Source organism: Podarcis melisellensis (assembly GCF_964234715.1).
Source record: "Podarcis melisellensis genome assembly, chromosome: 9".
NCBI classification, from domain to species: Eukaryota; Metazoa; Chordata; class Lepidosauria; order Squamata; family Lacertidae; genus Podarcis; species Podarcis melisellensis.
This window is the reverse complement of record NC_138541.1, coordinates 31,026,536-31,039,811: the sequence shown is the minus strand read 5'-3', so window position 1 is coordinate 31,039,811 and position 13,276 is coordinate 31,026,536. Positions and strand designations below refer to the sequence as shown.

General features: G+C 41.4%; 1 protein-coding gene across 10 annotated transcripts in view; it reads right to left on the bottom strand.

The window, feature by feature from the left end:
- JADE1 (jade family PHD finger 1) overlaps positions 1–13,276 on the bottom strand; it is a 158,469-nt gene that overhangs the window by 11,785 nt on the left and 133,408 nt on the right. For all 10 annotated transcript variants that reach the window (XM_081926012.1, XM_081926011.1, XM_081926013.1 and 7 more), the window contains 4 exons: positions 12,395–12,606; positions 8,091–8,258; positions 7,371–7,487; positions 1,308–1,838 (listed from right to left, as the gene is read on the bottom strand). In XM_081926012.1, coding sequence (XP_081782138.1) covers positions 1,308–1,838; positions 7,371–7,487; positions 8,091–8,258; positions 12,395–12,606 — 1,028 coding nt within the window. The remainder of the gene's footprint in view (positions 1–1,307; positions 1,839–7,370; positions 7,488–8,090; positions 8,259–12,394; positions 12,607–13,276) is intronic.

The window sequence follows — 13,276 nt, the reverse complement described above, 5'->3', positions numbered from 1 at the left end:
CACCATGCATATTTTTATACACCTCTATCATGCCATCTCTAAACTAAGAAGCCTCAAATGTTGTAACTTTTCCTCCTAGCAGAGATGCTTCAGCACCCTCCTCTGCACTTTGGGTTGCTCTGTTCTAACTCTACAAGCCCTTATTGAGGTGAGACAAAACTGTACACAATATTCCATTGCACTACAGATTTGTATAATGACATATTGGTGGTTTTATTTTAAATTTCTTTCGTAATGATTGCAAACATGGAATTTGCCTTTTTCCACTGCTCCTGTACACTGAGTCAACATCTTCACAGAGTTATTCACTACAGCTCCAAGGTCTCCTTCCTAGTCAATCACTGCCAGTTCAGACCCCAAGAGCACATATGTGAAATTTAGATGGTTGGTTCCAATGTACACCATGTTACACTTGAATCGCATTTGCCATTTTACTGCCCATTAACTCAGTTTGGAGAGATTCTTTTGAAGCTCTTCACAAACCCTTTCGTTTTAAGAGATTCTGGAACTAAGCACTGGAGTTGAGAACAAGTTCAGAATGGCCACATTGTTCAAAGCATCAATCAAAGGCAGGCAGCTTTCGGAACAGCTTCACATTCTCCCAGGGAGGTGTTCATGCCACACTAAACTGAAAATCTCCAAGAATCTACATTACTTATCAAACAGAATAGATGAAAGTTTATTACTTTCTATCACAGCCACACACCCACTCCAGTGGCTTTTTGTGAGCACAGGAGCTCTATAATGCACAGAAAGCTGTTCTGCCCACAGAGGGTTTTCCTACTACTTTAATGAAGGGAAGACCCCTGCAACTACAAAAGGATGTGTTTATAAAGAGTTCACCATGTTGAGAGAACCTGGGAAGTCTAATCATACAGAACAAACCTGGTTTCAGAGTCCATAGCAAGGCCCACAAATTTACTGTTTGCAACTGCTTCTCCCATCCTCACCTTGCAAGTCAGAAGCAGGCCTTGCAGCATAGGATCTGGGAAATAGCAAGCACAAAGGATGTAGAAGGAAATCCCTACTGATTGCCTGAACATGTCACAACACACACCACTACGCTCAGAGAAGTTCCAGCAAAAGGAGGGGCAGAGGTGGAACTGCAGGTTTGCCTCTTCTCTAATCATTCTGAGAGGACCTCAGTGGGATGAGATCCAAGGCCACATGCATTGACCATTGTGCACATTTCAGCTGCACTGAGCAGGATTTTTATGCCTGATCCGACAGCATTTAAACATCAGGACTGGTAAGGCAACTGAGGCAAAATCCATCTTTCAGACCTACCAAACAACACAGCAACTTACCCTCTCCAAATCCTGCCGGAGGTGGGTGAAAAGCTGTAGCCGCCTGAACAGAACATCCTGCTCCCGTTTGGCCAGATTGTCCTCTTCATCTTTCTTTGGGGTGATCAAAGGTTTGTTGAAGTTTGATTTCCGCTTCAACTTCCAGTACTGGTACATAAATTCTACAGAGTCCTCAGGAAGCTGCAGGGCCTTGGCCACTTCTGAGGCGTTGACAAAGGCATAGAACTCATCTTCCAGTTGTTGAAGCTTCTGCTTGCGAACGCTGACCCTGTGGGCCTCCTCCTGGTTTTGATCCATGCTGTCAAAAGGTTCTAGGTGAGCAGGAGGGGAACTGTCCTGTGCCCCGTTCTCATTTTCCTGGCTGGTGAATTCGCTGAGGTTTTCCTCATCTGACTTCTTGGTGGAGCTGTGCTTGGGGCAATAAGACTTGAACTTGACTTCATCATTGTCGGCCAGAATGGTCTTCATCTCCAAGCCACGATCAAACGCACAAGTGACATGGAAGGCTGTGCGGCAGTTTTTCACTGAACACTGTAGATGTGGGGAGAGGAGGGGATGGAGGAACAGATCTTAAAACATTTACATTTTATATGTTTGTAGCTAACAGGTTGTGTAAAAACAATCATATGGTTTTGCAAAGCCTAAGTATCTTATATTTCATTAGGAGCTCCCTTGAGCCCAACACAAGGTGGGATAGAAATATATTCACAGCGGCTCAAATCTCAAGAACCACAAGTGGACTTCTGCTGAAGTAATAGCCATCTCCTGCCTCATCGTCACTGCAGTTGCTTGCACATCCCATTAAAAAAGCTATTTCTGCTGCTTGCTATCATATTTCAATCCTTGGCAAAGAAGCTCACATGTAGGCTGCATGTGGCCACACTTAATGGTCTGGGAGCACTTAATACTGCAGCATTATTGAAGCTCAGCAGGTGTGGACCCAATAAGTACCTGAACGGAGGACTACTACAAGCCCCACATAAACTGCTCTGAGATTTCTAAAGGCAGAGCAGAATAACAAATAAAAGAAGTGCTTCAGAACTTCTTTCTGTGGGTCTCAAACAAGCAGCTTGTAGCAAAGCTCTACGAAGCAAATAGCTTATGTTTCAGGATGTGCTTCAATAGGCATTAACAGAGAGAGAAAAATCCCTTTACACGATACCTCTCTTCTCCCCCTTCAGGGCTCTCCTCCAACTCCAATGAGGATGGAATAAATGAGTGTCACTGACATTTATGATGACAGGAAAATGCCAGACTTAACCCAAACGTATCTCACGTGAGAAATATGTGTGCGGCAGAAGGATATTTATACAGTCCTTTTGTGAAAAGGAGCCAATTATCTTCCTCCTCAGTGTTTTCCCACTCAGGTTGACTCAGCAGCCAGATGTCATTTAAAAGTGCACAGCAGGGTTCAAACTGTAGAAGCTTCAGATAAATCTGCTTGAATAAAGTCAACACTGAGGCACAATATGAAAGGCGGTGAGATGTACATTGCCCTCTGGCCTTCCCCAATAAACCTTCACTGACAAACAGGCAGACAGTGACCTAAGGATGCACTGAACAATTTCTCCATGCAGTAAAGCTGAATTTTAATTTGAGCTCTATGGTGCTGTCATTTCACATCTCTAGGTTAAAGAGTATGAGAAAGATTTCACAGCAGGGAAAGAAGTCTGCTTAATTTGGAGAGGATTGGGGGATGATATTCCATGTGCACAGCCTCCTGCCACCTTCTGAAATTATTGGAAACATTCCATAAGAGAAAGCATTGGGCCAACTACCTCTTTCCTTAAGCAAAGATGTTAAAGGAAATATATGCTGCAATTCCTTCATCTACACAAATATGGTTGTGTAAATCCACATTTAGCATTCAGTTGCACTAGTTGCCCATATGCTTCCATATGTTCAAAGTTCTTGTATTAATTTACAAGGCCCTTAACAACTTGTGTCCAGGTTATCTCAAAGACTGCCTTATTTCTTACGTTTCTGTTGGTCTTTGGGGGAGTCACTTGTCTCCCATGCACAGCTTATAACCACCAGAGTTTGTGCATTCATTATTGTGGACCCAGTTTTATAGAATTCCTGTCCAGCTAAGGTCAGACAAGCCTGCCTCCCAAAACTTATTGTGCTTACTAGATACTATTTTTTATTCCAGCAGGCTTTTTAATTGAATTCCAATTTTACAGTTCTAATTCATTTTGTTTCCTTGCATAAAGTCTCCTATACACTGCTTAGATTCAATCGTAATTAAGTGGTATATAAAGTGTCCAAATAAATAAGTAAATCCTTACTGCTGTGCAGCTATGCAGCGATTTCAATTCTTCTGTTCAAATGTACACATAAAAAAGACACACTGTCACCTCGATCCCAAAGGAAGCTGTCAACGTGACTATTGCTAGGGTTGACAATGGCTAAAAGGATTTGTAATCATGTAACTACTTGGCTTTTAAGTGGTCACTCAACCGGAAACAATTATAACAACATTTATATATCATGAAGCCATAACTTCAGTTTCCTAAAGTAAGAGGACAATTTCTCTTAAGCATGAAACTTAAGAGTTTTGAACTATCTACCAGCTATGCATTGACCGGAATGGGAAGTCATCTTTAAGTTTCTTTTATATCACATGTGGCACAAGAAGGATGGAGCTAGCACAACTGAATGATCTGTGCCATGGAAGGTTGTTAAAGAGTCCCAGAGCTCACATCTCACTTGCCATCAGAAGCAAATTAATCAAGAAGCAAAATGTTAATCTGCGATGGAGACTTACATTAAGAGCATTGAATATATTAGATTGCAGTCCTACATTTCCCTTCTCTGAGATACTGTGATATTCTGCACATTCTTGTAAAGGATCTCCCAAATTAAATCTGCAGCCATATAACTACAGATATTCAATCATCATTTCAGTGGTGATATTGCTCTGTGTGACTGTGATGCAGGCCTGCACCCAGAACCTCTCTGAGGCACCTCTTGCTGGTATAAGTTTGTCACCCACCACCCACTAATTCGTAATGGCAAAATTCCCTGGATCCATCAATGAACTCACCCACCCTTCTTACTCCAGACATAGTTAATAAAAGGAAGCAAGTTACGCCTGCATTCAGGCCTATACTAGGTTGAATATAATGTAAGACTACCTAAGTATAGCATTATTTAGAACAAACTTTTATTTTCACTCTTTCACTAAACTCCCTATTTTGCCCACTATCTTCTATTTTCCATAAATATTTTAATTTTAATCCTGGGGTTGAACATTCAGTTTGAATCCTAGTATCACTTAGCTAACAGGTGTCATATATCCGTGCACCAGTCCGTATTCCATGCTACTTGCTTAGCATGGAGGTAGCAGGAACCACACACTGGATTCCAGCTGCCTTTAGGCAGGAGGGAATTTCCTAACTCTGTTCTCCTCTCAGATAAAAAAAGCTGTGTGTTTATTTCTCACCCCAAACCTAGGTGGTTTTGAAGAAAGAAGTGGTGGCAGGGTATGTGTGAACAACCTGCATGAAGTGCACTAGCGTGATCCTACACTTCAGGACAGATGGGGTGGTTTCACCAGAAGTGCTCTGGGTTCTTAAGAGAATAAAAATCAGAATGAAAGCCCATCAGTGTATTTCAAGGTTGTGGGAGGAGTCAATCCAACAATCTGATCAAGCGCCACCTTATCAGAGCATGCCCAAACACATTCACTTGCGGGGGGGAAGCCAAAAAATACCACCCATGTCATGCATGCATCAATGCCTTTCCTTGTGATAGCAATGGGTAATACTGGAAAGTAACCCAATGTGCAAAAGTAATACCAGAAAACCACAACCGAGATCCTTCCCTCAAGCACATGGAGGGTGTTTTTGTAAACAGCATGTTCCCCAAAGCAACAGCAATGCCCTTTTTTGATGTTTGCATTTATCAACTCTACAGGACCTTCATAAGGAAGAACAGGACACACCCACTAGTATCTATATTCAGGGCAAAGATTCTAGCAAACAGATGAAGGTCTGCAAAGGACTTTTAGTATTTATTTATTAAAGCACTGGGCATCAATTAGATTTCTATGATTCATATTCCGTGCTTTTGTTTTACACTTTGTTTGGAAAGGGAGCAGTAAACAAAGCCTCTGGCAAAGTGCTTGAAAGGCTGTCTGGCTGCACTACTGAATCTCTGGCGTATCAATGATTCAAAGCAGAGAGTGAAGCCAAGGATAGTCAGGTTAGCTCCCTATTCAGGTAGCAGTTCTTTCATGTTTATGCATAAAATATTTATTAGCATTCTAAAATCCAAGCGCTGCAAAGCGAGTGCTCTACGTTAATAAATATTTTACGCACAAACATGAAAGAACGACTAACTGAACAGTGAGCTAACATGAATTGTCTTCTTGTGTGTGTGCTATAAATCTATCACAGTGAGAGAGAAAAAAAGTAATCATTCTTTATCTAGGAATCTGAGAGGGCTAATTAGAACAAGCTGAAGAGAGTTTTATATTGACAGAGCTTGATTATCACACCAATATACACCAGTCACCAATGCCTATTTTTCACTGGCAAAACTACAGTATCACCAGCCATAGAAAATCCTTCTATGCCAATTTCACATTAATTGAAGTGTTTGTTTAGGTTAGATACTTCTTGTCCTAGTACTGGTCTCTCTTTATTTGTGTACATGCATGTTTCCTCTTTACAAAATGGTGGGTTTAGTGCTTTTAAAAAAGAAACTTCACAAAAAAATTACTAAAAAATTTACATATAAAAAATAAAAAACACAAAATGTGTAATTGTTTGGAGACAACCATATTCACCAATTACTTGGGGGGGGGAGTCTGTACAACATAATAAATAGCAGAACAATGTGAGGTCAGAACATAACAACATCCCTGTTGCATAGCACCACCAACCTAAGCAGTGACCAACCAGATGCCTATAAGAAGCCTGCGAGCAAGACAAGTACAATGACACCCTCTACACCTGTGCTCCCCATCAATTGATATTCAGAGGCACACTGCCTCAGATACTACAGGTAGCATACAACTGTTGTGGCTACTTGTCTTTGATAGCCTGATCTGTCTAAATCACTTTTAAAGCCATCCAAGTTGGTGGTCATTACCGCATCTTGTGATAATGAATTCCATAAAGTCAACTTATGCTGATCTTCGACACCACAGGAGAACTGTGTGAGGAACAATAAAACTACCACCAAAGAAAATAGAAGAAGATATTGGTGGTGAATGGATGGGAAGTGTGCACCAGCATTTTGATATAGGCAAGGCTAATAAATGACACTGGCCCTAAAAAATATCTCTTCATCTACATGCCCATCCACCTGCACCAATCGCCGCACTGCTCGCAGCCTTCGTCACTCAACACATAGCACCACGCAGCCTGCAATCTCTGGTGCACAGCCCGAAACGCCGTGCCACAACGCTGCAGAGGTGCCAGAACTCAGTTCTGGTGAGTTCCGGTTGAAAAAAAGTCCTCGGTACAGGCAATTTCCCATTTACGTGAATTCAAGCCACACGAGATCGCACACATCGCAGCAAACTCAGAAGTGGCACAAAAGGGCAGGAAGTAGGAAGTGAAACTTTTTTTATCATATCTATACCAAAAGTTTTCATAGACTGCTATGGATCTTAGGAAACCATGAGGAGAAACCAAAGATGAGGATGTAGCATATCTGTGTAGTGAACCAACTAAAGTGGGAGTGGTAGGGAACAGAGGCCCTCTAGACATTGCTGGACTACAACTCCAATCATCCCTGACCATTGGCCATGCTGACTGGGGCTGATAAAGAGTTGGGGGCCTGACAACATTTGGCTGGCTACAAGTTCATTACCTCAGATTTCAACTAAGGGTCCTTGCTTTTAGCAGACATTGAGTAATATGACAACAAGGCCTAAATATCTTCAGTCCAAAGCAGACCCCAAATTAAAATCCTAAATTGATGTTTCATACGACTAAACAACAACATCTGCACTCTAATGTACTTCATGGAAGTTAAAAATGAAAACCTCACTACAGTAGCAAGATTTCTGTAGCAGATACATGTTCATAATACCCAGTCGGAGTGATTTACCTGTATGGATGCCCCAACCTTCTCGTTACAAAGACTGCACACCAGGGCCCATCTGCTGCTGGGAATATGGGAGACCTTTGTGATGGGCTCCATCTTTTCTGGGCTGCCAATGCTCACCTAAGAATCATTAGATAAATAAAGAAGGGGGTGGGTGGGAATCAAGCAGTGAACAAAGAACAGGAAGCATGACTATCCTGGAGTGATCTTGCTACGGACAAAAAGGTAAGCTAACTATTTAAGTGCCCAACCATTTATTAAAGCTATTTTTAAGGATAGAAAATTATTACATTTTTATCACACCCTTCTAAGGACCTCAGAGCAGCATGCACAATTCCCTCACCACCACCACCCAAAGTTGTCTTCATAACAACATTCTGAGGTAGTAGGATAGGCAGTAAGTGACTGGTCTGTGGTCACTGACAAACAGGAATTTGAACCCAGATCTCCATAGCTAGCTGTGTTCTTTGTATCCTCACAGTCTTGCAAATCCTCTTGGTCACCACTCCAGGGTCCATGATGATGGGTGCTATTGCACCTTGTCTTCCTGCAAATCCCATTTTCAGATGCAGCTGGGGCAACACTCTCTCCAAATGGCTTCAGTACCTGACACTCTTTGTTGACACCACCACCAAGGCTGTCTGCTCTCACTATAAAACAGACAATACTCTGTTTTCTCCATTCTGAGCATGTGCAGAGGAATCAGTTGCCTGAAACACCCACCTCAGGAATCCAGAGGGCACAGCTAACATGCACCCACTTAGTCCCACTACGAGTTGGCTTCATGGCTCCGCCTTTCTTGGGGCACAACAAACACTTGGGCTGAACACCAAGAGCACAGGTTCGGCACAGCCAGCTGCCTTCTGGAACTTTTAGGATGCCATAGCATGCCTGCCACAATGAAAAGAAGTAAGTTTATTATTTATACCCCGCTCATCTGGCTGGGTTTCCCCAGCCACTCCCAGCAGAATAGTAAAAACACAATAAAACATCAAACATTAAAAACTTCCCTAAACAGGGCTGCCTTCATATGTCTTCTAAAAGTCAGATAGTTGTTTATTTCCTTAACATCTGGTGAAAAGTGTTCCACAGGGCAGATGCCACTATCAAGAAGGTCCTCTGCCTGGATCCCTGTAGCTTCACTTCTCGAAGTGAAGGAACTGCCAGAAGGCCCTCGGAGCTGGACCTCAGTGTCCGGCCTGAACAATGGGGGTGGAGACGCTCCTTCAGGTATAGTGGGCCAAGGCCATTTAGGGCTTTAAAGGTCAACACCAACACTTTGCATTGTGATTGGAAATCCCCATGTAGAGCGCATTGCAATAGTCCAAGTTGGAGATAACCAGAGCATATACCAATCTGGTGAGACAGTGCACAGGCAGGTAGGGTCTCAGCTGGTGTACCAGGTGGAGCTGGTAGACAGCTTCCCTGGATGCAGAATTGACCTGTGCCTCCATGGACAGTTTTGAGTCCAAAATGACTCTGGGTCTGGGAATGCTCCCTCACAGAGGGAAGGATTCACCACCCACAGAGCCCATCACCCAGCCCTTCCTGACTAGCTTTTTATGAGCAGAATGGGCAAGGATAAAAGAGACAGGTGGTTGGGTTTCATTCGTCCAAGCAGCCTGTCCACATCCTCAGCGGTAACAGATTGGAATTGATCCCATGCAACTTGACTAGACAGGACTCTAGCACTCTCCCAGAAAAATGCAGCAATTATTAAAATGATAACAAATAATAAAAAGGACACTTCATTGTATGGTCTTGTTGCTAATATTTCTCTAGCACATTTGTTATAATACTCTCCTCATTCAGCCTCACAGCAAATGTGTGAACCACAGGGCAAGCAGCTTTGACAGCCCTGTTTGGAAGAGCACCAAGCACAGGGTTAGCAAAGCTGCTTTCTACAGGGATTAGTTGCGCAGCCAACCCAGCTGCATCTGTACCTGTCCCACACCTGAAATTACATATGAGGAGGAAAACAGTTTTGTGGGCCACACTGAGACCTGTACCTGTACCAAATTTGGCCTGAGGAACAGAGGTACCACAACCCTGCTATAAAGGGTTAATTCTAACTTCTCCTGTATGATTTGTCATTAAAGCAGCTTCCAATTTGTCCAGACTCCACATGACTGTGGTATCTCAGGAACTGGCTTCCCCAACATATCAACTAGATCATGTAGAAAGCACACCAGTACAAGCTACCGTGATTTGCGACCAGGCTGCATGTGAAGTTAGTTTCAGATCCCCAAACATGCAGGACCATAGTAGTAGTAGTAGTAGTAGTAGTAGTAGTAGTAGTAGTCATGACACCAAGTTCATATTTGCACCTGCATCTTAAGTTGCCCTAGACATGAGAGGTCTTACACTGCAATAGTAAGGAAACTGGAACAGGAAATAAAGAGGACTATCATAACCAGCTGTGACAGCAAAGGGAAGGCTGATTCCTGCCTGGGTTAATAATTATCTCAATTGGAGTTAAGCCAGGACTTTGAGACTAAAATAAGAGCATGACATATAAATAAGAGCATTAACTTCTATGTCCATCTGAAAGATGAGAAGGTGAAAAAAAAAATAGGGGAGGTCTTCCAAGAGCACAAGTGCTACTGCTTTGGGCACTGGCTCAACCTTTGCCCCAAGGAAAGGTTGACCACAGCTGTGTCACTAACATTTCTTCTTGTCACAAACATAGGACGCCTTCAGAGGCATTTTTCTTGGCCCTGTTTCTAACTTTGTATACTTCACTGAACTCAAAATGCAATAAGAACACCTGCCAACTTATTAAAAGGGAAATATGAAAAATAATTAAAATAAACTCTGAAGTAATTTTGCAAGATAAACCATGCTCAAAAGACAGTCTTTCCTATTGGATATGAAAACACATGTATATGTTTTCATCCATTGCAGGACCCAAGAGACAAAATTACCCTTCTCTTGCTTATCAGGTATCATGTATGAAAGGGCATAGTTAAAACACTGGGGGGGGGGGGGGCAACAACACACGGCAGACTTTTTCCTCAACAGGAAATAGCCAACCACAAAATCTGATGCATTCAAAAACTTCCGTATAAATTATCTTCTGCACCAAAAAGTATTTGTCATTTCTGCTGTGTTAGGTGGGATGCCTTGTTCACTTCCAAACATGTTCATTATAAATGAAAGTGCCCCACATTCCACATATACTGAACACGCTTGTTATTGGAATGGCTATATATGCCAGACAAAAAGATGGTGATTTTTATCAAAAAGTAGACTATGACAGCAAACAAAAGCAAATCCAATGATCTGTCTGTGGGTCTGGGACATTTTTGAATAGATTAAATTGAAAAATGAATAAAATGAGGATGACAGCTCTACATTTCCCCCCCAGGAAATTGATGCACTATGCAAACAGAATGTCTGCCTACTTGCGTGATATATTTTATTTATTGATCATCTCAAGAAGAGAGCTGCCTACAGAAGCTTTTCCATATATGTATTTGGATGGTGCAACATTACTATTGGGAGCTGCTAGCTTTTGGTACATGACTAGCACTGGATTGGGCCCTTATGTTACTTTGGCTATGCCCACCAAAAAAAAAGAGCAGCACACAAAGTGGCAGATTTTCCGAAAAACAGGAATATGTGGGAACCAAATGGATAGGTAATGTCAGAAACACGAGAGATGCTAGAAAATACATATGCTTATTGTTAAATGAGCCCAATGTGTTTTGGCTCAGGAGCTTATCTGTATAAAGTAGAACACTTCCTAAACCACAAATAAAAAGCCTTGTAAGAGAATTTAAAATACAGTTATGCATAATTGTAGAAACCTCGTTTTCAAGCCAGATTAAGAGGTCAAAAACTGTCAGTTTCAAAGACCTTGAAGGGCAAAAGCTCTTAAGAAGCCCTCCTCAAACCACAGAACTAAATACTTGCAAGCAAACCCAGGTTTGTGAGAAATGAAAGCAGAAATCATCCACAAATTACCAACCACTTGATTCACTCCAAGGATGTTTCTGAGCAGTTAGGAAAGGATGTTTATATGGGCTACAAGATATGGCTGGTTCTAGTTAAAATAGGTTTTCTTTCTGTTAATTTGACTTGAAAATGAGGTTTCAATGACATATTGTATTTTAAAAGCCTTTTAAAGGCTTTTAATGTGTGGTTTAGCAACAGATAAGCCCTTGAAAAAAGCACTGGAGCTGAAGCATGTCAGGCTAATTTAACAACAAACACGAATTCTTTACAGCATCTTTAAGATTCATTTCTCTTTTCTATTTACACTATTGGATGCATCCTGTAAGAAGAAGAAGAAGAAGAAGAAGAAGAAGAAGAAGAAGAAGAAGAAGAAGAAGAAGAAGAAGAAGAAGAAGAAGAAGAACAACAACAACAACAACAACAACAACAACAACAACAACAACAACAACAACAACACTGGGTGGTTCCCAGCATAAAAATACAAAATGAAAACAAAAAATACATAATAGAACAAAAACAAACCAAGAAACCCCCTACCACAAAGACATTTAAAGGCCCATAGAATGTTAATCAGCCAAAGGCTTGGTTACAGGGAAAGGTTTTCGCCAGGCACCTAAAGATATGTAATGAAGGTGCCAGGCGAGCCTCCCTGGGGTGCACATTCCACAAATGGGAAACCACCACAGAAAAGGCCCATTCTCCAGTTGTCATCCTTCAGACCTCTCATGGAGAAGGCACACAAAGAAACATGAGGTATCTAGGGTTCAGATGTGTGCAAAGAAGCAAAACATCACTTAAGCATGCAAGAAACCAAAGCTAATGATTTAAAAATTCAGAAACCCACTAAATGGAGCAACTTAACCATCCTATCTGAATTTTCTGTGATCTTATGACATCACCTCTCTACACATCCCTATACCTTTGCCTCAATATATGCTTCCACCTACTATTCCCATACATCCTAAAAAAGCATCCAAGGCTTATGAAATCCTCATCACCTCCTTCTTATCACGGTGAAATCTAAACAAACTACTCTCAATTCCAATTATTATTGCATCTGGCTGCTGTACCTGATGAACGCAAATATTGCATTTGTCACAGAACACCATCTCATTGCCATCTTCACCATCTGGAGACTGGCAAACGTCACAGACAACATCCTCATCATACTCAATTCCAAGCCCTTCCTCGGTCTCGATAGCATGATTCATGTTGTCATAGCATCGCTGTTCAAATTCTTCCATGACTCTCTCCATAGTGTATTCATCCAGTTCAGGCATCCCTGGGAAATCAATCCAATGACGTTTGCTTTTAATATAATAGAGACATTGAAGGACACAGCTTCCTTTATCAATCTACAAGCAACCAGATCACTCTGTTAACACTGAACAACTGATCAAGTGGATTATTTACAATTTCATGTACCTTCAAAATAATCTGCTGAAAGGCATCCATTAGATAACAATAACAAAAGCCCAGAAAAAGTGTGCAACAATACAGTACGGTTCTTGTTTATTGCCAGTAATCCAAACACGCATACTGGACAAAACAAAACTTTAAACCCAAGCGTAGCATATTGATTTTGCAGTGGATGGTTGAAAATCTCATACAAATGTTTTATTTCAAGGTATTCAGCTTTTTAAAGAGCCAGCTGCTCCTGGGGCTATTTTGCCAACTATTACTACGTTTTTATAAGGTGCTCTGCAGAACTGCACACCTTCATAAGGGGTTAAATATTCATTTTGAAAGGGAACATACTGCTCTTCACTTCAGACCATTTGTCTAATTTTAGCCATTTCACAGTTGACTCTTAAGCCTTCTTAATTGCTGAATAAATTCCAGATGCTTTTTGAAAGACTATTTGGTTTCAACAATGAATTGCTGCTACAGAATAAAATGTAACAATAAAATAAAATAAATGCATGATACAATTGTCAGAAGTCCAAGACAAT